Here is a 26,900-nt window from a genome sequence, read left to right as displayed (position 1 = left end):
CATCGTGATATTACAAATTCATAAGCCAAAAAAAGAAAGAAATTGCACACCAGAAAAATATTTTTAAATGTTGTTCCTGTCATCACTATGATATTGTCTGGCTCCTTCATTCTGTCAGTGAGGAAGGAGACCCAGAGCCCAGAGGCTCAGAATAGGCAGCTGGTTAGCAGCAAGGGGAACCCAGGTCTCCTTGCACCCTCATGCTTCTTCCCACCACACCCTGAATTCTCTTCTTGGCGCTGAGGTTGCCATGTATGTAGGGGCAGTCCAACAAGCCCTAAAATGGGAGTTTCTGTCTGGTGTTTAGTGACAACACAGGCTTCTGGAATGGCTGCAGCCAGGGTCAGTGGGCCAATGGGAGGGGGACAAAGCCAGTGCAAATTCGGGGCATTTTGGCTGGAAGGAGGCCCTTGGCCCAGGTACTAAAGAGTCTTCTCTTGCTTGGGAACAGTGGTTCCATGCTTTTCAATGGATGAAGGATAGTCTTTTTTTTTTTTTTTTTTCGGCTGCACCGTGTGACGAACGGGATCTTAGTTCCCCAACCTGGGATTGAACCCTGGCCCCTGGCAGTGAAAGCGCAGAGTACTAACCACTGCACCACTAGGGAATTCCCAGGATAGTTTTTCTAATAAATGGTACTAAACAGTTGGAAATCCACTTGCAAAATAATCAACTTCAACCCATAATTTGCCCTGTCAGGAAAAATTAACTCAGAATGAATCATAAGCCTAAATGTGAAATCCGACATCATAAATCTTCCAGAAGAAAACAGAAGATAAAAATCTTTGCAACCTTTGGGTAGGCAAAAATTTCTTAGATAAGATACAAAAAGCATAAATTACAAAAGAAAAAGTTGATAAAATACAAAAGTATGCACTTTAAAAGTTAATAAAGTGTAGCGCCACAGACTGGGAGAAAATATTTGTAAAACACGTATTGACAAACGCTTCTATCCAGAATATATAAAGAACTCCCAACTCAATAATCCAATTTTTTAAATGGACAAAATGAAGAGCCTCTTTACCAAAGAAGAGATACAAATGACCAATAAACCTATGAAAAGATGTTCAACATCCTTCGTCATTAGGGAAATGCAAGTTAAAACCACGGTGAGATGTGCTGAGAAGGATACAGAGCAACGGGAGCTTTATACTATTGATGTTTTAGTGAGAATGCAAAATGGTACAACCATTCCTTATAAGGTTAAACATACACTTGGCATATGATCCAGCAGTTCTACCCCAAGGTGTTTATCCAAGAGAAATTAAAACATTTGTCCACAAAGATTTGTATCAACATTTATAGCACCTTTATTCATGATCACTAAAAACAGGAAAGCAACTCATGTTCAAGCAGCTGGTGAATGTGGAAACAACTTGTGAATCATCAGCACAATGGAATACTATTCAGCCATAAAAAGGGACAAACTACTGATGCTGCAGCAACACCTCAGAAGCATTAAGCTCAGTGAAAGAAGCAAGACACGAAAGGTTGTGTCTGTTTGTTTCCGTTTATATCACGTTCTGGAAAACGCAAAATTATAGGCGGGAAGTAGACACTGATTGTCAGGTGCTGAGGCTGGAGGAGAGGACTGACTGACTAAAGAGGCACAAAGGAACTTTTGGGGATGATGGAAATATTTTATATCTCGACTGTGATGATAGTTACTGACTATATATGTTTCTCAAAATTCAAAGGACTGTACAACTAAAAGGAGTGTATTTTACTATATGAGAATTATATCTCAATAAACTTGACTTCAGTAGAAAACAGTGGAGATTCTAGCCTACAGTATATATTTACCAGCGGGGACTTTTCAGGTATTAACCCTCACCATAGCCCTATATGATCAATAGGTAGTAGTATTCTCATTCTACAGAAAGGAAGCTGAGACTTGGACTTGGAAAAGTTAAGTAATTTCTCAAGACCAGACAGATAATAGAAAGACAGGTATGATGCAGAGCTATATAAAACATAAGAAGAAATTGTTTTTGAAATTAAGTTAAAACTATATTTCCCAAACTATCCCAACTTACTTCTGCCCTTAGAATTATTCAGAGAAGAGGAAAACTAAGAGAACTGGCAAGGATGGCTCATAAATTGGATAATCCACTTGCAAATAATTGAAGCTTGATCATTTAAGTCAATTCACAGTCATCCTATTGATACTGCATCTCCTGAATTAAACGCTGTATTTCCTCACCCAAAACAATGCTGTGTCTTGAAAAATATCCACAAATCTAGAAAACATTTCATGAAAGAACTACTAAAATAAGTGAGGAAACTAATGGACTTTAATATACATTTAAACTTTTTAAAATGAATACTCTTTCATTTTAGAAAACGGAGAAAGAATGTTACTGAAAACCATAAAATCATAAAATACACATTGGATTGGGTATGAATGGGCCGGAGAAATGTTTACCACCCCCTGGTTGAAATACCCCTACTCCTTGAAGCTTGAATAAATAGTTTAGAAGTCAATATTACTTCATGTTCTAAGATATAATCATGTACTACAGAATAGGTGATTCAGGCAAACCCAACTTGAATGTATAGCTTCCCACCTACTAGTTATGTGGCCCTCTGTTTCCTCACCTGAAAAATGGGAATAATCATACCTTCCTTGCATGGCTATCTTAAAGATGAGAGTTAATGAGCAGTTCTGGATATATTTTAAGAACTCAATAAATTGTAATTAGATTATCATTGTTAGTAACGGTAATTATTTTCTGCATTAGGTAGCGGTCTACTTAGGGAACTTATTCCTTGATGTGGTTTGAAAATATGCGTGTAAGTGTTTACACATGGCTGTTTAAGGAACTACAGATGTTTTAGTACCTTCTGACCTTTTAAGATTATTGCTGCTGGGAGCAACTATCTTACTGAGTCATCTTTCAGAGCCAATATTATGCCTTATCTGAGCCTGGGGAAGATAATGATCTGGCCCAGAATGACATTTCTTCTTATGAGTTGATGTGTTTTTATAAGTAACAGGTTCTGTGCCTTCGAATTCTTTAAATTTATTTTCAAACTTGCCAGCCTTTGTGAATCAAAAGTCAACAACCTGCAATTCAGAGCAGACGACTTACATTTTTATGATTCACATTTGGAACTCCCTTTTGTTTTCATTCAGTCTTTGTGAGTTAACACATGTCTCCTCCCAGGAGACAAAGAGATTTTTGTTGACCTCAGTTTACCTTAGTTGCAGCTGCTCCAAAGGGTGACTGCCTATCCCTTGGAGGTGCACCCAGGATCCCCCAAACAGAATGAATCTGACCATCTCAAACATACCCTCCAAGTTTGGTGAAAATCTTCCCAGTTGTTTTCTTGTGATGCAGCAACAAAGAGTGTCAGAAACTTAATTTCATTTTCTTAGGTTTGGCCTAAACCCTTTTAAATGATTTTCCCACACTAATCTAGAAGGCAAACCATGCTTAACTTCTTTTGAAAGACCGATGGCTTAATTTCACAACAATAATTGGGTCTTTCTCTTTACCATGAACATATTGTCTCTTACAGAGGATGAACATTGGTTTACGGGCGTTCTTGGTCATAGCTGATAGCTTGCAGCAGAAAGATGGGGAACCTCCCATGCCAGTTACCGGAGCCGTTCTCCCTTCAGGAAACACACTGAGGGTGAAGAAGACATATCTGAGTAAAACACTAACTGAAGAGGAAGCCAAAATGATAGGTGGGTTTCAAAGATATGTTTGCACTAGGCCTTATTAAGCCTTTAAAATGACCAATAGACACTTACCCTTAGTGAGATATATTTTTAAAATCTTCATAAGATGAGACATGTCAACATTAATTGTTTTGATTCATGCTGTGGTTTGTTTTACTGCCCTTTAAACTCTTTGGAACTTCCTGGTAAACATTTTGCCGTTTAAATGTTAGATTTTTATCTGTGGTCTTTTCAAACTTCTAATATTGATAATTTGCAGTTTACAGTAAATTTCTAAGACATCTGTGTGCTTTGGTAGATAATCCTGTTTATAAAGCAAACATATAAATATATTCATTCATTTATTCATTCCCTCATTCATTTTTATAGTTCCTTTTCTTCTATTTTTTTTTCAGTAAAATTAGTTTAATCTGTGTTTTAAACATGCCAAGTCCCATACATGCCAGGGTATATTGTGGGTTTAGCCTACGTGAGATTATTTTCTTTTTAATTTAACTATCTTAACCCAAAGAGATGATCTTTTGCATTTGTTTCTCTTTTACCAAGTTCCTGAATTTAGAAACCTACTGCAAACTTGTTAAGTTAGTTCCTGGATTCCAAAGACCTAGAGGAAACATATGAGGAAACTTTTTCCTTTAAAATATTTATCTTTAGTTATGCAATGCTTAAATGAGTTCAAAAATATCAATATGAAATACATATTCTGTACACATTTTCTTCCACTGTATTAATCAGAGTGGTAAAAATGATATACCTGAGGTAAATTTTTCTTCATTTAAAAAATTATGATGTGAAATCATTTGTTGCCTTTACTAAGAAAACCCACACATATATTTCAGAGAATAATATAAAGTTATTAAAATTCTAACCCCAAATGAGAATTATCTTTTATTCACATAACCACTCATTAGGCTGAATTTTTTTTACTAACCAGAAAACTAAAAATTCTAGTGTGGAACTTTCTGTTTCCTTGTTTATTTTTACTCTTCTGGAAAATATTTCCCTTTGAAGTATTAGAATTCCTATGTGTTAAATTTAAATGATTCTTTCGGGAACACCCGCTACATGTGGGTACTATGCTAAGATTCCTGCAGATAAGAGATTAAATTAGACTCTGCTCAGAGAATTCACTGACCCACAGAAGGTCTTCAGTAAAAATATATCACAGAGAATGAATAAAATGGGATTTCACTCTTTGATAGATTTAGTCAAAGATGTAACTGTCATGCGTATTTTTCAGGCATGTCATTATATTACTCTCAAGTACGAAAAGCTGTGGACAACATTTTAAGGCACCTTGATAAAGAAGTAGGAAGGTGTATGATGCTAACTAACGTCCAGATGTTAAACAAAGAACCCGAAGACATGATCACGTGAGTATAGTGAGGACTAAGTTTTCAATGAAGGATTAATGAACCAAAAGACACCAGCAGAGGTTCTTCCCCTTTATTCTGTTTTTGTTCTCATGTTATTAGAGTCCGAGTTCTAAGAAGTGTTAGGGATAGTAAAAACATCGTTTGATAATATTTGACTAACTGTAAAAATAAAGTCAAACCTGAGATTGATCTGTTTTGATAATATTTCAAGTATCATTAGGCCAGTAAGTTAGAAAATGGGCCCAAGACACTTTTACTGGTCCACATTTTCAGAAGTAATGTTTTGCCCTTAAGCCCATGTGATACAGCGTCATCACCAGTTTAGAGACATTCCATCTTTCTGAATCTCAAGTTTACTTGTTTCTAGTGAGCGTTCCTGAACAGTGAGAGTTAAACCTGCTTAATATTCTCTATGTAACTGTGTCATAGAAATACTGGATTTTCAGAATGCATTTGTAGCTTAGAATGTAGAAATCAGATGTTCTTAGCCAAAATCCAAGATCTAGATTTGTAATTAGAGTTCCTCATTAGAAACACACTTTGATTTTGCTGCTTGTGATTAATTATGGCAGGAACGCAGGTTAGGTTATGATTATATTTTAAGACAGTTTGGACTTTGTTGTTGAGCTATGAATTAAATTATATTTGGCACCAGTGGCATACATTTCTAAACATATAATTAGGAAAATTTTCTTTGTCACTCAGTGCGTCCAATTCCAAATATCACAGTTAGTTGGAACGTTGTTACCTATATAGGGAAGTTCATGTTATGGGTGTGTATTTTTATTACAATAGTAGTATGTCAAAAACAAACTACAGTGAGACAAAACATGATAAAATAAAGTTAAAAATACAGAATTATTTTAAATACATATTTAGCAGTATGGCAAGTTAAAATGAAAGCCTCCTCCACAGAGCTCCACTTGAAATCTGCATCCATTCCTTGGTTCAGGGTGATTTCTTCCAGACCTTTCCCAATGTCAGCACAAATACATACATACATTTTCTTTTTTACAAAAATGGAGTTATACAATGTGTATTATCCTGCAGCTTGCCAGTCACTTCATTTAAATGATATGGAGAGCATGTAGCTTTAGATTTTTCAACCAAAATGATAGCAGAATTGAAATTGACCAAAGTTAATGACATTAACCATCTTGTCTACAGATCTGGTCCTTACCTAACAAATTGCCAGATTGTCCATAACCTTTAACCTCCTTACCGCACACTCTCTGAACATATTAAAGCAGTTTTCAGTTTACAATGTAGAAGATGTAAGAAATGCTTTGAAAACTGCTGCCATAGGGCTTCCCTGGTGGCGCAGTGGATGAGAGTCCGCCTGCCGATGCAGGGGACGCGGGTTCGTGCCCTGGTCCGGGAAGATCCCACATGCCGCGGAGCGGCTGGGTCCACGAGCCATGGCCGCTGAGCCTGCGCGTCCGGAGCCTGTGCTCCGCAACGGGAGAGGCCACAACAGTGAGAGGCCCGCGTGCCGCAAAAAAAAAAAAAACAAAAAACTGCTGCCATATTGTTGTTTCCTCTAAAATAGTAAGGAAATGAAAGGCCTTCAAAGGAAAACTATGTTTATAATCCAGAGATCATAAGACAGGGTCAGGACCAAAACAAGACATTCAAAACCATAAAAGGTACAGGTTTAAATGTAAATGTTAACATTTCATTTGTATTTTCACAATACCTTAAACTTTTTCTAAGGTGATTCTTTACTTTCTCCTATTCAACTGTCTTAAGATGCCCCGCCCCCCCAAATAGGGCTAGAAATAGTTTTCATGCTAGACTTTAAAGCAGATCCCTGAGTGGAAAATGGCTCATGGCTACATTTCTAAAAAACAAAGAGATAGGGAGACCTTCAAGATGGCAGAGGAGTAAGACGTGGAGATCACCTTCCTCCCCACAAATACATCAGAAATACATCTACACGGTGGACAACTCCTACAGAACACCTACTGAACGCTGGCAGAAGACCTCAGACCTCCCAAAAGGCAAGAAACTCCCCAGGTACCTGGGTAGAGCAAAAGAAAAAAGAAAAAACAGACAAAAGAATAGGGATGGGACCTGTACCTCTGGGAGGGAGCTGTGAAGGAGGAAAGGTTTCCACACACGAGGAAGCCCCTTCACAGGCAGAGACTGCAGATGGCGGAGTGGGGAAGCTTTGGAGTCGCGGAGGAGAATGCAGCAACAGGGGTGCGGAGAGCAAAGTGGAGAGATTCCCGCACAAAGGATCAGTGCCAACCAGCACTCACTAGCCTGAGAGGCTTGTCTGCTCAACCGCCGGGGCGGGCGGGGCTGGGAGCTGAGGTTCAGCCTTCGGAGATCAGACCCCAGGGAGAGGACTGGGGTTGGCGGCGTGAACACAGGCTGAAGGGGGCTAGTGAAACATAGCTAATCGGGCGGGAGTCCGGGAAAAAGTCTGGACCTGCCTAAGAGGCAAGAGACCATTGTTTCGGGATGCGTGAGGAGAGGGGATTCAGAGCACCACCTAAATGAGCTCCAGAGACGGGCGCAAGCTGCAGCTATCAGCGCAGACCCCAGAGACAGGCATGAGACGCTAAGGCTGCTGCTGCAGCCACCAAGAATCAGTATGTGCAAGCACAGGTCACTATCCACACCTCCCCTCCCGGGAGCCTGTGCAGCCCGCCACTGCCAGTGTCCCGGGATCCAGGGACAACTTACCTAGGAGAACACACGGTGCCTCAAGCTGGTGCAACATCACACTGGCCTTGTCGCTGTGGGTTCACCCTGCATTCCGTACCCCTCCCTCCCCCCAGCCTGAGTGAGCCAGAGCCCCCGAATCAGCTGCTTCTTTAACCCCGTCCAGTCTGGGCAGGAAACAGATGCCCTCAGGCGACCTACGTGCAGAGAGGGGGCCAAATCCAAAGCTGAACCCCAGGAGCTGTGCAAAAAAAGAAGTGAAAGGGAAATCTCTCCCAGCAGCCTCAGGAGCAGTGGATTAAATCTCCACAGTCAACTTGATATACCCTGCATCTCTGGAATACCTGACTAGACAATGAATTATCCCGAAATTGAGGTGGTGGACTTTCGGAGCAACTGTAGACTTGGGGTTTGCTTTCTGCATCTACTTTGTTTCTGGTTTTATGTTTATCTTACTTTAGTATTTAGAGTTTATTATCATTGGTAGATTTGTTTATTGATTTGGTTGCACTCTTCCTTTTTTCTTAATATATAGATATGTATATATTTTTTCTTGTTCTCTTTCTGTGAGGGTGTATGTGTATGCTTCTTTGTGTGATTTTGTCTGTATAGCTTTCCTTTTACCATTTGTCCTAGGGTTCTGTCTGTCTTTTTTTTTTTTAGTACAGTTTTTAGCGCTTGTTATTGGTGGATTTGTTTTTTTGGTTTGGTTGCTCTATTCTTTTTCTTTCTTTTTTTCTTTTTTTATGACTTTTTAACTTTTTCATGTTTAATAAGTATTTTTTAAGAACTTTATTTTATTTTATTTTTTTCTTTCCTTCTTTCCTTTTTTCTCCCTTTTCTTCTGAGCTGTGTGGCTGACAGGGTCTCAGTGCTCCGGCAGGGTATCAAGCCTGTGCCTCAGAGGTGGGAGAGGCGAGTTCAGGACATTGGTCCACCAGAAACCTCTCAGCTCCACGTAACATCAAAGAGCAAATGCTCTCCCAGAGATTTCCATCTCAACGATATGACCCAGCTCCACTCAACGACCAGCAAGCTACAGTGCTGGACACCCTATGCCAAACAACTAGCAAGACAGGAACCAACCCCACCCATTAGCAGAGAGGCTGCCTAAAATCATAATAAGGTCACAGACACCCCAAAACACACCACGGGACACGGTCCTGCCCACAAGAAAGACAAGATCCAGCCTCATCCACCAGAACACAGGCACCAGTCCCCTCCACCAGGAAGCCTACACAACCCACTGAATCAGCATTACCCACTGGGGGCAAACATCAAAAACGTTGGGAACTACAAACCTGCAGCCTGCGAAAAGGATACCCCAAACACAGTAAGTGAAGCAAAATGAGAAGACAGAGAAACACACAGCAGATGAAGGAGCAAGGTAAAAACCCACCGGACCAAACAAATGAAGAGGAAATCGGCAGTCTACCTGGAAAAGAATTCAGACAAATGATAGTAATGATGCAAAATCTTGGAAACAGAATGGAGAAAATAAAAGAAACGTTTAACAGGGACCTAGAAGAACTAAAGAGCAAACAAACAATGATGAACAACACAATAAATGAAATTAAAAATTCTCTAGAATGAATCTATAGCAGAATAACTGAGGCAGAAGAACAAATAAGTGACCTGGAAGATAAAATAGTGGAAATAACTACTGCAGAGCAGAATAAAGACAAAAGAATGAAAAGAATCGAGAACAGTCTTTGAGACCTCTGGGACAAAATTAAATGCACTAACATTCGAATTTTACGGGTCCCATAAGAAGAAGAGGAAAAGAAAGGAACTGAGAAAATATTTGAAGAAATTAGAGTTGAAAACTTCCCTAATATGCGAAAGGAAATGGTCTATCAAGTCCAGGAAACAAAGAGAGTCCCATACAGGATAAATCCAAGGAGAAACACGCCAAGACAAATATTAATCAAACTATCAAAAATTAAGTACAAAGTAAAAATATTAAAAGCAGCAAGGGAAAAACAACAAATAACATATAAGGGAATCCCCATAAGGTTAACAGCTGATCTTTCAGCAGAAACTCTGCAAGCCAGAAGGGAGTGTTAGGACATATTTTACATGATGAGAGGGAAAAACCTGAAAAAATTTTCAGATTTCACAAAAATCTGAAAATCTCATTTAGATTCGATGGAGAAATAAAAACCTTTATAGACAAGCAAAAGGTAACAGAATTCAGCACCACCAAACCAGCTTTACAACAAATGCTAAAAGAACTTCTCTAAACAGGAAACACAAGAGAAGGAAAAGACCTATAATAATAATAAATAATAAAGATTAATAATAAACCCAAAACAATTAAGAAAATGGTAATGGGCACATACATATCAATAAATACCTTAAACGTGAATGGATTAAATGCTCCAGCCAAAAGACATAGACTGGCTGAATGGAAACAAAAACGAGACCTATATATATGCTGTCTACAAAGACCCACTTCAGACCTACGGACACATACAGACTGAAAGTGAGGGGATGGAAAAAGATATTCCATGCAAATGGAAGTCAGAAGAAAGCTGGAGTAGCAATTCTCATATCAGACAAAATAGACTTTAAAATAAAGACTATTACAAGAGACACAGAAGGACACTACATAATGATCAAGGGACCAATCCAAGAAGAAGATATGACAATTGTAAATATTTATGAACCCAACATAGGAGCACCTCAATACATAAGGCAAATGTTAACAGCCATAAAAGGGGAAATCAACAGTAACACAATCATAATAGTGGACTTTGACACCCCACTTTCACCAATGTACAGATCACCCAAACTGAAAATAAATAAGGAAACACAAGCTTTAAATGATGCACTAAACAAGATGGACTTAATTGGTATTTATAGGACATTCCATCCAAAAAAACAACAGAATACACTTTCTTCACAAGTGCTAATGGAACATTCTCCAGCATAGATCATATCTTGGGTCACAAATCAAACTTTGGTAAATTTAAGAAAATGGAAACCATATCAAATATCTTTTCTGACCACAACGCTATGAGACTAGATATCAATTACAGGAAAAAAATCTGTAAAAAATACAAACACATTGAGCCTAAACAGTACACTACTAAATAACCAAGAGATCACTGAGGAAATCATAACATACCTAGAAACAAATGACAATGAAAACACAATGACCCAAAACCTATGGGATGCAGCAAAAGCAGTTCTAAGAGGGAAGTTTTTAGCAATACAATCCTACCTCAAGAAACAAGAAACATCTCAAATAAACAACCTAACCTTACACATAAAGCAATTAGAGAAAGAACAAAAAACCCCCAAAGTTAGCAGCAGGAAAGAAATCATAAATATCAGATCAGAAGTAAACGAAGGAAAGGATAGCAAAGATCAGTAAAACTAAAAGCTGGTTCTTTGAGAAGATAAACAAAACTGATAAACCATTAGCCAGACTCATCAAGAAAAAAAGGGAGAACACTCAAATCAATAGAATTAGAAATGAAAAAAGGAGAAGTAACAACTGACACTGCAGAAATACAAAGGATCATGGGAGATTACTACAAGCAACTCTATGCCAATGAAATAGACAACCTGGACAAAATGGACAAATTCTTAGAAAAGCACAACCTTCTGAGACTGAATCAGGAAGAAATAGAAAATATGAACAGACCAATCCAAGCACTGAAATTGAAACTGTGATTAAAAATCTTCCAACAAACAAAAGCCCAGGACCAGATGGCTTCACAGGCGAATTCTATCAAACATTTACTGAACAGCTAACACCTATCCTTCTCAAACTCTTCCAAAATATAGCAGAGGGGGGAACACTCCCAAACTAATTCTATGAGGCCACCATCACCATGATACCAAAAACACACAAAGATATCATAAAGAAAGAAAACTACAGGCCATTATCACTGATGAACATAGATGTAAAAATCCTTAACAAAATACTAGCAAAGAGAATCCATCAGCACATTAAAAGGATCATACACCATGATCAAGTGCAGTTTTTCCCAGGAATGCAAGGATTCTTCAATATATACAAATCAATCAATGTAATACACCAAAGTAACAAATTAAAGGATAAAAACCATATGATCATCTCAATAGGTGAAGAAAAAGCTTTCGACAAAATTCAACACCCATTTATGATAAAACCCCTTCAGAAAGTAGGCATAGAGGGAACTTACTTCAACATAATAAAGGCCATATATGACAAAGCCACAGCCAGCATTGTCCTCAATGGTGCAAAACTGAAACCATTTCCACTAAGATCAGGAACAAGACAATGTTGCCCACTCTCAACACTATTATTCAACATAGTTTTGGAAGTTTTAGCCACAGCAATCAGAGAAGAAAAAGAAATAAAAGGAATCGAAATCAGAAAAGAAGAAGTAAAACTGTCACTGTTTGCAGATGACATGATACTGTACATAGAGAATTCTAATGATGCCACCAGAGAACTACTAGAGCTAATCAATGAATCTGGTAAAGTTGCAGGATACAAAATTAATGCACAGAAATCTCTAGCATTCCTATACACTAATGATGAAAAATCTGAAAAAGAAATTAAGGAAACACTCCCATTTACCATTGCAACAAAAAGAATAAAATACCTAAGAATAAACCTATCTAAGGAGACAAAAGGCCTGCATGCAGAAAACTGTAAGACACTGATGAAAGAAATTAAAGATGATAGAAACAGATAGAGAAATATACCATGTTCTTAGATAGGAAGAATCAACATTCTGAAAATGCCTATACTACCCAAAGCAGTCTACACATTCATTGCAATCCCTATCAAACTACCAATGGCATTTTTCACAGAAGTAGAACAAAAAATTTCACAATTTGTATGGAAACACAAAAGATCCCGAATAGCCAAAGTGATCTTGAGAAAGAAAAATGGAGATGGAGGAATCAGGCTCCTGGACTTCAGACTATACTGCAAAGCTACAGTAATCAAGACAGTATGGTACTGGCACAAAAACAGAAATATAGATCAATGGAACAGGATAGAAAGCCCAGCGATAAACCCACGCACATATGGTCACCTTATTTTTGATAAAGGAGGCAAGAACATACAAGGGAGAAAAGACAGCCTCTTCAATAAGTGGTGCTCGGAAAACTAGACAGCTACATGTAAAAGAGTGAAACACTTCCTAACACCATACACAACAATAAAATCGATTGAAGACCTGAATGTAAGGCCAGACACTATAAAACTCTTAGAGGAAAACATAGGCAGAACACTCTATAACATAAATCACGGCAAGATCCTTTTTGACCCACGTCCTAGAGAAATGGAAATAAAAATAACCAAATGGGACCTAATGAAACTTAAAAGCTTTTGCACAGCAAAAGGAACCATAAACAAGACCAACAGACAACCCTCAGAATGGGAGAAAATACTTGCAAATGAAGCAACTGACAAAGGATTAATCTCCAAACTTTACAAGCAGCTCAACTTCAAAAAAACAAAGAACCCAGCTCAAAAATGGGCAGAGGGCTTCCCTGGTGGCACAGTGGTTGAGAGTCCGCCTGCTGATGCAGGGGATGCAGGTTCGTGCCCCGGTCCAGGAAGATCCCACATGCCGCGGAGCGGCTGGGCCTGTGAGCCATGGCCGCTGAGCCTGCGCGTCCAGAGCCTGTGCTCCGCAACGGGAGAGGCCACAACAGTGAGAGGCCCGCGTACCACAAAAAAGAAAAAAAAAGGGCAGAAGACCTAAACAGACGTTTCTCCAAAGAAGATATACAGATGGCCAAGAAATACATGAAAAGGATGCTCAGCATCACTAATCATTAGAGAAATGCAAATTAAACTACAATGAGGTATCACCTCACACCGGTCAGAATGGCCATCATCAAAAAATCTACAAAGAATAAATGCTGGAGAGGGTGTGGAGAAAAGGGAACCCTCTTGCACTGCTGGTGGGAATGTAAGTTGATACAGCCACTATGGAGAACATTATGGAGGTTCCTTAAAAAACTAAAAATAGAACTACCATATGACCCAGTGGTCCCACTATTGGGCATGTATCCAGAGAAAACCATAATTCAAAAAGAGTCATGTACCACAGTGTTCATTGCAGCTCTATTTACAATAACCAGGACATGGAAGCAATCTAAGTGTCCACTAACAGATGAATGCATAAAGAAGATGTGGCACATTTATGCAGTGGAATATTACTCAGCCATAAAAAGAAACGAAATTGAGTTTTTTTTAGAGAGGTGGATGGACCTAGAGACTGTCATACAGAGTGAAGTAAGTCAGAAAGAGACAAACACCATATGCGAACACATGTATGGAATCTAAAAAAAAATGGTTCTGAAGAACCTAGGGGCAGGACAGGAATAAAGACGCAGATGTAGAGAATGGACTTGAGGACACGGGGAGGGGGAAGGGTAAGCTGGGACGAAGTGAGAGAGTGGCATGGATTTATATATACCACCAAATGTAAAATAGATAGCTAGTGAGAAGCAGTTGCATAGCACAGGGAGATCAGCTCCGTGCTTAAGACCACCTAGAGGGGTGAGATAGGGAGGGTGGGAGGGAGACGTAAGAGGGAGGAGATATGGGAGTATATGTATATGTATAGCTGATTCACTTTGTTATAAAGCAGAAGCTAACACAGCATTGTAAAGTAGTTATACTTCAATAAAGATGTTAAATACGAAAAGAAAAAACAAAGAGAAACATTAGAGAATCATGTAAGCATTTAGGAAAAAAGAGTTGAGGTCCACACCACACTAATGGAAATAGTTATTGGAGTTGATATTTGAGGCTGGTCTACCATTTTTCCAGGCCTTGCTTAGGGTATGAGCTTGAAAATAAAGCATTCTGTGTTGCTCTGTTTCCATTCCTCATCCCTTTTGTGCTTTATGCTGGCAAATAATCATAATAATAGTAGCAGTAAGTGTAATAATATAATGACTGTAAATAATAATTATATAATATCTGTTAATAAAAATTATGCTATTTGGGGGACTCAGATGCTTCCTATAAAATCCCAGGCACAGGGCTGTAGTAAACGGAAACCACGCTCCAATTAGAGTTTCTAATCTAGGCTTGCTTTATCAGCTGGGAAGTCTGCCAGTCTTGTAAGTCTGCTTTATCGGCTGGCAGAGTTTTCCTTACACTTCAGGCCAGGCAGGGTCATCTGTTTTCCAACAGATATGAAAATAATCCCAGCTGTTTAAGACATCTGGTGAGCATGTTAGAAGAGCTATTTAAAAGACTCTGTGCCACACATGAACAATCAGATCACTAGGCTTTAACTCTGTCTAGCCATCGAGGATGTCATTTGAAGACTTCTCTTTCCTTCAGCTGATTGGAAACCACTGTACGGTGAAGTCCTCTCTGAAGTCCTTGTACATCCCATGCAAAAGGACTATGGAAATGGAGAGAAAATAAACTTATGACTTCCCACAAGAGCAGAGTATTTTAGAAATTCACATATATGTGTTTTGTTTTTCACAAAATACAAAAAAGTTTCGTATTTATTCCTAACAAACTTAAAAACACATGCTAAAAAGTAATGTCACAGAGCAAAATTGCTGTCTGATTATTGTCTTTAGTTTATAGAGAGCATGGATTCTGCCTGTTACATTTCTATTCTGACACAGTTACTGTTCCAGGAAGGAATTACTTCTACGCTACTTTGCATTTTCATTATTGTGTTTGTGTCCTACGATTGCGTTAATTTGGTACCAATTTTATATTTATTCTCAGGGGACTAAATCGTCAAAATTTGAATATGCTGTTATATTATATCACAAGTTATTTGAAAGATGTGATGTGTAGTTTAGTTTTTCCATAAAGGTTATTGATAAATATGTGGTTAAGAATCAGTTATCTATTTAAATAAGTAAAAATTGAAATAATTTGTCACTGAATTTATATTTTTCCTTCATATTTTACAACAGGATATAGAAGGTATTAATTACCTTTAAAACATTCATATTCTCAAGAAAGTAAAAAGAAGATATCTCCATAGAGGTCAGGACCATCAGAGTAATTTTAAAAATCAGAAATGGGTGCACAATTATATACATTTCAGGATTTTACTTGACATTATGAAAGACTTATTTTTGGAAGCAATTAATTAAAAAAAAATCAGGGGTGGGCACTCTTGAGAGGAGAAGCATAACTCATCAGAGAGAGAAACTTGCAGATGTCATGCTTGTTAAAGGCACCATTAGTTGTATACATTAAAATCCCATTTTTAAATGCTGAAGGTAGTAATGACTGCAATGTATTTCTTACATACTAATGGTCTGGGCAATTCAGTGTCTTAAATGCAGCCCACAGGGGCCAAACCCCATGCAACCCAGCTGAATGGCAAGACATATGATAGCAATAGAATGCTATTGCTATTGGCATTTTTCTTTCCAGATACATATCTCTAACTAACATTTAAATCTTCATAAGTTCTCATAGAACTGGCCAAGCTATAAAAGGCATAAACCTTTAGGAATAATAGGGAACCATCACCAGGCAGTGATTCAGAAGGCATTGATTTTAGTCTTTGTTCACATATTTGGCCAATTTTTAAAAATTTTTTCATAACCTTTGACTTACGTTTAAACTTTGTCTTCAAATTCCAGGGGTGAGAGAAAGCCAAAAATAGATCTTTTCAGGACCTGTGTTGCTGCTATTCCTCGACTGCTTCCTGATGGGATGTCAAAACTTGAACTTATTGACTTGCTGGCCAGGTAGGTGAGAGCTGTAGTGGGCATTATTTGATCAAAATGGATTTGAATCATTTGTCATGATTCCTCAAAAAATAGAATGATTATTAAAAATGGACAGATATTTACTAATTCTAGGTACTATTTGGAGTTCCCAGGAGGAATAAAGAGATGGTTTTGATTTGGGGCTTTTTGTTTTTTTTCCTGCGCTCAAGGGGTTTAAAATTCAATGTAGAAGCAATCCGTAAGGACATAAGGTAACTAGCAATCCAAGGCTTGAAACTGTGCAAATTAATGGCACCAAAAAAATGTGATACATAAAAGCAGAGGGTAGAAGGATTACTGTGGACTGGGGACGTCAGCAGATGACTCCCGGGAGATGGTGGAACTTGAATGGCCCTTTGAAGGAAAGATAGGATGTAGAAATGTAAAGGGAGTGCCATGAGGACAAGCACAGAGGTGGGACCAGGAAACGAGGAGATGAGCCTGGCTGGGAAAAAGTTCATTCAGGATGTGATTCCCAATCTGCGACCAACACACCCCCAGGGAGGCAAGAAGGTGGGTAACAGGGATCCTCAGCGAATTTTTATACTTCACTTCCATAGATCATACATTTATGCCGCTCCCCATCTTCCATTAGAATTCACGGTCCAACTAGAACCTAAAGTTAACTTGCTTTGCTTTGAATGAAAGTATATTATCGTAGTTAAATAAGCTTGACTTTTCTCATGCTGATCTGAAGTTCTAGCTGACAGTTATGCATGTCTTTAATTTAAAAATCAAAAGTGACTTATTATCTAAGTGCATTTAGAAGGCAAAATCATTAGAAACGGGGTCCTCGGAGGGAATGGAATGAGGAGGAAGACAAGTCATGCTTGCTTTGAAAAAAATGAAAGAAAAAGGATTTTAGAAAACCCAATGATAAAAATAAATAGAAATAAGACTTTAGAGGTAGATATTTAATTAATCTTTACTATTAACTGAGGCGTTTGGACTAATGGAGTTTCTAAGCAGGAGAATAACATGATAAAAAAATGTCATTTCGGCTGGTTAATCTGATAATGGTGGAATAGAGGAAAGGCCAGAGAAGGATAACAAATATTGATGCTGATTGGATGATAGATGCTTTATACATAATCTTTTACCCACATCCTCTAGCCTTCAGAGAGCACCCTTCCCATCAGTATCCAAAAAGTAGCCCAAGCCCTGGTCCCCCGTGACTGCACATCGCCCGGTGGCCGGCCAAGGCTCTGAGTGTCCCCGTGGTGCGCAGTGCGTCCTGGCGATCCTGGTCGTCATGCTCTCTGCTCTGCACAGCCGTTTGGACTCCTGTGCAGAGGGGACCAAATCCCATGGTTGATCACTTCCTGCTATCAGTTAATAGCTTTCATAGCCTGCTGTCCTTCCCCATTCTCTTCACTCCAAGTGTGGACAAAGCCACTCCTTTCCCTCTTCTGGTCACACTAGCTCAGGATAGTGCTGGCTCCTGAGGTTTACTGGAGAGCCATTGCTTTGATAACCACCGTGTCAAGCTTTGGTGTTCCCTGGCCACAGCCATCTACCCTTCTAGCTGACTTTTATCACCCATGACCTATAACCAGTTCTTTGCTACAGTCAGCCATCCCCAGGCCATGGGTTCTTCTTTCTTCCATTCCATGTGTAGGATGAGTTTTAAGAATATGAACTTAAAACAAACTACAGTCTAGGCTTTTGCTGAAGCCTAGCAATCAGAATGTGAGCCTAGAGCACCTTATCCGAAGTAGGGGAGCAGTGGGGAAAGAGGGAAGGACAAGCCTGGATCACAAAGGGGCTTCCAGTTCTCGGGGAGGACAAGATTTAAGGAGGAGCGAAGGGTGGATTCCTAGTGAATAACAGACATGGGGATTTGGGGGTTGGGGAGCTGAGGAACAAAGAGACCAAGATACTATAAAGGGCCGTCCACGCTACTGTGGAGTCTCCCAGGATGACGGGGAAGTGCTGTAGATAAAGAAAAGCTGTGAGCCAAGTGCCAGAATTACCCAGAAATGTACAGGAGCAGCCTGTCCATTTGCCGTGGACAACAATGGGGAGGATGGTGTGACTAGGAGACAAGTATTTGCACAGAGGAGGGGAGCTGAGTGAAAGGGCTGCAGGGGGCATTGAGGAACGAAGGGAACGCCATCTGAGAGATGTGCAGGAGGCGCTCCCCAGATGGGAATAGTACTGACTCCTCTGGAAATCCTGATTTTTGCTTCCCTGCTTTACCATTTTACTAGCCATTGTGATGCTGGCAAATTACTGGGTTGGCCACAAAGTTTGTTCGGGTTTTTCCACGAGACGGTACAGAAAAACCCGAACGAACTTTTCGGCCAACCCAATATTTAACCCCTGTCTTTTTTTTCCTTGGTAGAATTGGAATAATGCTGCCTAGCTCATAAGACTGTTGAAAGGGCAAAATGACGTGGCACTTTGGTTAATCGGAGAGAAAATGTGTCAGCAGGGAAAAGACAGTTCTCAGTGAAGCTGAAGTAAAGGGAAAGTTCACTTATTTCATTGAAGTCCTAATTGGTGATGATTATATAACTAAGCCCTTTGAAATGCTAAGTGTTTGAAATGTCATGCAGCCTTCTGGTACCGTCTCTAATGCTGTTTTGCTGTAAATCTGTGTGGGAGACGCTTACCTCTGGAATCACCTTGGTAGCCTCATCCAGTGACGCCTGGCTCTGCAGCCGCGGTGCCAGGCTTGTCAGGAAGGAATGCTGTGAGACCCGGCTGGAATGGCGGTGCTATTTATAGAGCCCCATGTTTATTATTATGTACATTCTTACAAAGCCCAAAGCCATGGGTACTGTTTTTATGAGGGGAAGGAACAAATTAATATACTTGAGAGTTCAAGTCTTAGGGCAGAGTTCAGAAAATGACGGGACTTATATGGGAAGCCTGTGAAGAGGCCTTTTTCATAAGCTTCAAAAGAAGCCAGAGGCCGTTCTCCTCAGGGGAAGGATAACTTGGAGAGCTGGCCCTCACACTGGGTCCATGACCCTATGAGAAAACGAGCCCCTTCTAGATCTCAAGAAGGTCAGAGGACAGAAGTGAAGGAATTGAAGAGCAGTCAATGTGGGTTTCAAGTCTTGAGTCACTCTGTCCCCCTGTAGTCCAGTCACATTTGGATTCGTTTGACTCCTGACACAGTCTGGTCAGAGAGGTGTGAGACCTTTTATTTCAGACACTTCCTGGTTGCATCTATGGTGTTTTTTTTACTGGAGAAAATCTTGGTTTTCTTCATACTTGGCAAAATAAGACCAAATGCCATGCAGGCTCACCTGCCCCTCACAGCTCGGTTCCCCGAATAAGGAGTGTTGACTGAAAAAAAATGCACAACGTGAGAACTGTGAGTTGAGTTAAGTTTTATTTGGGGCAAAATGAGGACTATAGCCCGGGAGACAGCGTTTCAGATAGCTCTGAGAAACTGCTCCAAAGAGGTGGGGGGTGCTCAGGATATATGTGATTTGGTGAAGGGGGAGTACGTGCAGTCAAGCACATATTTTTTGCAGAAAGTTTCTGCTAGTCTCGTGAAGGTTACAGCTAGTCACGAGGAGCAGACATCACCATGAAGGATTTTAGTGCTTTTCTAGATACAAGGAGATGCAAGAATTGGGCTCATAAAATCTTTTCCTGAAAATATCTAATTATCTGAAGACCCGTTCTGCCAGTTTTTCCCAGAGCACAGAGCGCCTCATTCCTGATCTCCACCCTGAACTCCTTTCAGGGGGTGTCGAAGGTCAGCAGCTGCAGCGGCTCGTGATTTAATCCTTGTAGAGGCAGGTGGCAAGTGCCCATGGCAAGAGCCAGTTTGTAGGTGACAGGAGTTTCAAGGTTATGTCCCCCATAACTGCCCCCAGGCTCCCTTCCCAGCTGTTCACGTATTGGCTAAATACCCCAGACACTCTAATCTCAGAGTTGTATTAGTATGTTTACCATAACAATGGCTTACGGACCGAAACAGACAAAGAAGGTGGAGCTCACTTTTCTCCTTGGCAGTCGCCATCATTTTTCTCTGTCTCCTCCCAGGTGTTTCCTGCTCTACCCTTGACCACAGGAAGGACCTTTTCCCCTAACAGTCTACAGGCTCCTGTCCTCTGTCCCTTCCTGCAGCACTGTAGTTGCACTAAGGGTTTGCTGTTCCATGTTTGCCCTCCTTTCAGAAATCTGAAATAGGGTTGTGAGAATTAAACAATGCATATAAATCACTTAACGTCGTGCCTAGAACACAGTAAGCTCTCAGCAAATGTTAGTTATTATTTTTAGGCATCTTTAAACATGAATAACATATTATGCCACGATGTACAATGCACTTTCATATACTTTATGTTAGGAAAGCTGGGTACATATGCATTCCTATTTTCGGACAAAGAGATTGAACTTCAGAAGAGTAAAGTTGGTTGCCCAAATGTACAGAATTTTCCAGAAGCCAAATAGAAGTGACAGATGTCATTGGTTTTATACAAAATGGCAAACATTTTGTGCAGTGTTTCTTTACAACTTGTGGAACTTTCTGAGGTAATGCATATACAATTTCATGATCTTTAGTGGTATCTGAAAGCTATTAATCATTTACTATTTATCATTCAGTCTTCAGCCTTTGTGTAGCGGAGGGCTGCTAGCTGTTTTGAGTAGCTGGGTGAGAACTGTAGACTCAATTGCATATATTGCCTCGATAAACCACTTAATCTTATTACTTTATTTTAATTGAGATGCAATTCAAAGCCCTGTAGATAGGTGGGAGCTCATTCTTTTTTTTAAATAAAGTTCCCATTTTATTTTATTCATTTATTTTTTCGGGAGGGGCCACGCCACGCGGCATGTGGGATCTTAGTTTCCCGACCAGGGTTGAACCCGCACCCCCTAAATTGGAAGCACGGAGTCTTTTTTTTTTTTTTTAACGTCTTTATTGGAGTATAATTGCTTTGCAATGGTGTGTTAGTTTCTGCTGTATAACAAAGTGAATCAGCTATACGTATACATACATCACCATATCCCCTCCCTCTAGCATCTCCCTCCCACCCTCCCTATCCCACCCCACTAGGTGGTCACAAGGAGCACGGAGTCTTAACCACTGGACCACCAGGGAAGTCCCGGGAGTTCATTCTTTAATACCTTAGAGAAGTTGTTTCCGCCACTTCTGGTGAACATGCCAGAGGTTAACAGTCCACTGGTCAGCAAGTCTCTCCTTTTGGAAACCTTTGTCTCCATTTCTTCCTCTGCTGCCCTTGGTGACGTTATGGGGCAGCAGGTCCCTCACCGCTGCCTGATAACCTTGTGTCAGTCCTGCCAGAGCTGAGAGGAGGCTGTTCCTCCTAATGGATCTTTTCTTCTGGGTATAGTTTGTGAATTTGAAGTCACTCCCTTTTCCTTCATGCACCTCTAGCAACAAAATTCTTCAAAGCGACTGAGCTGATTCCATCTGAACCTGAGCTCACCTTTACGAAAGTGTTTCTGTTCAGTCATTTGTCTGATCTGACCAACCAGGAAGGCGGCCTTGCTCAAGTTCTGGGTTTTCCCCCCTTTTACCCACATCCTTACTTAGTGTAAGTGCCCCTCACACCACACCCTCGTCCTAGATCACTCCAAGCAGGGCCTCGGGACTGTTGGCTCATGCAGAATGTCGCCGCCTGGTTAATCAGGCCAGGCTGGTCCATAAGCCTCATGGCAGCTGCTGGGGAAGGACAGATGCAGTTGATGTTGGCAATAACGGTTTCTTTCGGTATGCTTCACTGCTGTGTCACGGTGGAGTCCCTTCAGGCCACCTTGGTGGTTTTGTGTGTAACCATATACTCGTGACCCCATTTTAAGCTCCTGGAAACCAGATCAGCGTCTTAGAAATTTTTCCTCGGGTCCCCCAACCTAGTCAGACTTCCTGAGCTGCCTTCTCTGAACGTCTCTCTTCTCTTTGAATTGCTGCCACCAGACTGTCACAGGACTGTTGTTTATTGTCATCGCAGTTGTTCACAGGCAAGAACCTGTCCTTTCTTTCCTGGCTTCTCAATGGGATGACCCTGCAGGAGTTTGGGGGATGTCCTCTCCTCAGCCACTCCTTGCTCGCTGGACCAGCAGGCATCGTGAGACTGTAAATAGGTCGGCCAGCATCACGCAGCTTCCCTGCACATCCTGCATCCTCAGGATGGCTGAGCATCTTTCTCCTTTAACTGAATCTTCTTTTCCTTTTTCGTTAACTAAAATTTTTTTTCCTGTTTTCTGTTTTATAATGTTAAATCCCATGCGCTTCACAAGATGATCTGTGATTATCTGGTTAAAATCTAACAAAAGTAAAAATGAGGAATATCTGGGTGGAAGAAACAGCGGCTGTATCTGATAGGCAGCTCCCTACTTAGACTCTCTGAGGAATGACACGGGGGCGGGGCTCTGGCTCTTCTCGCAACTTCTTCTCCTTCTCCCTCGCCTGTTGCCACTCAGACTTGCCTTGATACGTTATTTTCACTCCATCTCAGTTCTGTGACACTGGACCTTTTTCTTCCACAAATATTCCACGTTTATTATCAACTGGGCCTTTTATTCCCAAAGCTCCCTCCCCTCCCTGGTCCTGTCTCTTCGTACTCCAGGAATATTTTTGAGTGTTCTCACTGGTGAGGCATGTGAATACCATGATTTCAAGAGGAGTGGTCACCAAAAATAGCAAGAGCTGCACCACTTTGGGGTCTCAGAGTCCTTAAAATGATCCTGCACTGTTGGTTTAAAGTTAAGGCAGCCTCCAGATTGCAAATTGCGAAGGATGCCAAAGTTAGCCGAAGAGTAGAATTAATCTCATTGGAAATCTGAAAGTATTGGCCCTTCTTTAAAAGCTTCATCTAAATAGACCATGGCATGGTCTTTATTTTGACTTTTGACCCTAAAGGTATGTGCTTGCCTAGTTTCATGTGTGTAATAAAATAGCGCAAACTGGGTGGCTTAAATAACAGAAATTGTCTCACAGTTCCACAGGCTAGAAGTCATCAGGGTTGCTTCCTTCTGAGGCTGTGAGAGAGAATCTATTTTCTGCCTCTCTCCGAGCTTCTGGGGGTTTCTGGCATAGTTTGGCCTTCCTTGGTTCATACAAGCATCACCCTAATCTCTGCCTTTATCTTTACATGGTGTTCTCCCTGTGTGTGTCTGTCTCCAAATCTCCCCTTCTTATAAGGACACCAGCCATGTGGATTTTACCCGACTCCAGCATGACCTCATCCTAATTTAGCTAATTGCATCTGCAATGACCTTATATCCAAATAATGTAATATTCTCAGGTGCTGAGTGTTTGGATTTCAACATGTGAATACGGGAGGAGACACAACCCGTAACAATGAACAATACCATTACCATCAGTTAACATTTGCTGAGTGCCTCCTGTTCCTGTCCTTAAAAGGTGGTTCATCATCTGCAGAAGCTTATTCTCTAAGACATTCAGGACTATAGACAGGTATAAATGTAATAAATTGGAACAATAAACTTAAGATGGAATCATGACCTCAAGTGTTTTCCATAAATTAGTGTTTTCAAACCATGGGCTGCAAAGGTGACTGGAAGCTGCTTGTAGATTGAAGGAATGTTTCCTGTCACATGGGGGGCTTCAGGTCCTTTACCCAGCTTCAACCAGAACAACTCGGTTTTTTCTTTTTAATAAATAAATAAATTTATTTATTTACTTATGGCCGTGTTGGGTCTTTGTTGCTGCGTGCAGGCTTTCTCTAGTTGCGGCGAGCGGGGGCTACTCTTTGTTGCAGTGTGCGGGCTTCATTGCGGTGGCTTCTCTTGTTGCGGAGCACGGGCTCTAGGCACACGGGCTCAGTTGCTCCGCGGCATGTGGGATCGTCCAGGATCAGGGCTCGAACCCCTGTCCCCTGCATTGGCAGGCGGATTCCTAACCACTGCACCACCAGGGAAGTCCCACAACTCGGTTGTACTATATACTAGAGTTCTACATAAAATTTTTTGAAAAAAAAAATGGAGCTGCTGATTCAAATACAAAGAAAATTTGTAAATTCCTGCCTTAGTCCTTAACTAGAAGCCCAGGTTAAAGACCTCTGTGTGTTATTTCAGCAACTATGACCTACTTAACAGCTATAGACTTAATAGCAAGTCTGCCCTGAAGAATTTGCCTAGCTCTTCCTTCTCAGCAGTTTTGTAGAGCTTAACTTGCTTTTGGAACAGAAAATATACCTTCCCTGACTTGGTATATATCTGCTCATTAATGAGCTTTTGTCTGGTTTATATTGTCAAATTTGGACCAATTAGTGTACTTTATACTCTAGAGAATAAGAAGGGTATTCAGTATTCAGTTTTCGAAATGCTGTCTATTCAAAAATATATAAGTGTATCAGACCTGTTTTATGGAGAAAACTTTGGATTAAAGATGAGAAGTCCTGGGTTGGAATCCTGGACTTTGAGGAAATCCCTTAACCACTCCGGTTCACAGTTTCTTTTTCTGTTGGCTGAAGATGCTTCATCCTGTTTAATGGGGGCCCCTGTTGACTTGGCCAGCTGCTTCTTTGACACTGAACAATTCCAGGCTGCTGAGTGCTGGAAATTCTGTCTCCTGGGTAGCTTTGCTCTCCATCTCTCCCTTCTTTACTACATCTCTGCCTTGGGTCAGGCCCCCGCCACTCGGTGCCTGAGTCACTGCAATGACCTCCCAGCCGGTCTCTGCCCTCAGTCTTGTGACTCCTCCAAGGCAGCCTGCATGTTCCTGCCTAACTTTCTTTTCTCAGATGTGACTCTAATCATGTTACTTCCCCTGTAACTTTCTGAATACGGTTCATTTTCTTCTCATAGTAAGAGCTAACCTGTACTGAGTGCTTACTGCGTGCTCCGTGTGGTACTAAACGCTGTTCATAGATCATCTCAATGAACCTCACAACAGGTGTATGAGATACAAGTACAGCTATTATCCCCATGTTCCAAATGAGGCTCTGAGGCTTAGAGAGGTTAAGTAACTGGCATGAGGTCACATAGCTAATGCATGATCAGGCATTCTGATCCCAGAGCACTCACACTTAACCTCTTCCTGCTGTGTTGCCTCCTTGGGTGGCCCACAGACCCTCCAGCGAGCCACTCCTGCTCTCTCTCCAGGACTGTCTCATGCCTCGCTCTTGCTAACACCCTACCCAGTAAACACAGCCATACCGTACTCCATATCCTGACTCTTAGGAGGGCCTGAATCTTAGGAGGACCTCAAAAGCATTTGTTTATTAAATAAGTGAATGAATGAATCTATAAAGCATGATGTTAACTATAAACGCTCCATACCAATGTTGAGATTTATTTAATAATATTATTATGATGTTCTGGCTTAAACCATAAATACACTGATATTATTTCAGTTGACAAACTCAGGATTTCCCAGCTTTGCCACTGTCAGCATTTTAGGTCAGAGAATTCTTTGTCATAGGAGTTGTCGTGTGCATTGTAGGATGTTTAACAGCATCCCTGGCTTCTACCTACTACATAGATACCAGGAGCACACTCCAAGTTGTGACAACCAATAATGTTTGTGGACGTTACCAAAACTCCCTTCATGGGGGCCAAACCAATTGAGGGCAACTGGCCTAACTTTTAATTACACATTTTCACTGAACTTCTGGATGAGTCCCTTAGTTTCTCCAGGACCATCCTTAAAAGTGGTAAGGTTTGATACTAATTTGTTCTGTAGTCAGTAATGTATTAAAAAGAATTCACGTACAGCTAAGTGCAGCATGGTATCTCGGATTGCATTCCGAAACAGGAAGGACATTGATGGAACACTGGTGAAATCTGAATAAAATCTGTATTTTAGTTAATAGCATTGTACCGATGTTAACTTCTCAGTTTTGATCACGTACCATGGTTATATAAGATGTTAACATTAGGGGAGCTGAGTGAAAATTATAATAATATATTAGGGGAGAGTGACCCATTTTTCAGATACAGTAAAAGGCTCTGGCCTTAGATATGTTCCTTTACAGATATAGAAGAAAAACTGATAAAGTAAATGACTTCATTGTCTTTATTCATCTCACAGGCTCTCTATTCACATGGATGATGAACTGCGACATATTGCGCAAAATTCTCTTCAGGGTTTACTTGTTGACTTCTCAGACTGGAGGGAAGATGTCCTGTTTGGCTTTACCAACTTCCTGCTCCGGGAAGTGAATGACATGCATCACACACTCCTTGATTCATCCCTCAAGTTACTGCTGCAGCTCCTCACCCAGTGGAAACTGGTCATACAAACCCAAGGAAAAGTCTACGAACAAGCCAACAAGATCAGAAATTCAGAGGTGATGTTCACCCTTTGCCCACTAATTTATATTCTTTAAGTCACAAGTAGGTTGCAACCCAGAGAACCTTGTGGTTCTTACTTTCAGCTACCTAGGAACTTGCTCCCTAGTGATGGCCCTAAGTTTTTCCATCTGCTTAAACTGTGGCCAAGAAATTCAGGGCATCGTGTGCTACCTCAGGTTAGATTTAGTAACATTAGCAAG

General features: G+C 40.6%; 1 protein-coding gene across 4 annotated transcripts in view; it reads left to right on the top strand.

Moving 5' to 3' along the window:
• The window catches only part of FRY (FRY microtubule binding protein), a 329,930-nt gene that overhangs the window by 190,529 nt on the left and 112,501 nt on the right, over positions 1-26,900 (top strand). For all 4 annotated transcript variants that reach the window (XM_033416130.2, XM_049701100.1, XM_049701101.1 and 1 more), the window contains exons 15-18: positions 3,523-3,694; positions 4,929-5,061; positions 16,327-16,434; positions 26,438-26,696. In XM_033416130.2, coding sequence (XP_033272021.1) covers positions 3,523-3,694; positions 4,929-5,061; positions 16,327-16,434; positions 26,438-26,696 — 672 coding nt within the window. The remainder of the gene's footprint in view (positions 1-3,522; positions 3,695-4,928; positions 5,062-16,326; positions 16,435-26,437; positions 26,697-26,900) is intronic.

Source organism: Orcinus orca, chromosome 18 (assembly GCF_937001465.1).
Source record: "Orcinus orca chromosome 18, mOrcOrc1.1, whole genome shotgun sequence".
Lineage (NCBI taxonomy): Eukaryota > Metazoa > Chordata > Mammalia > Artiodactyla > Delphinidae > Orcinus > Orcinus orca.
This window is presented reverse-complemented; position numbering and strand designations above follow the sequence as displayed.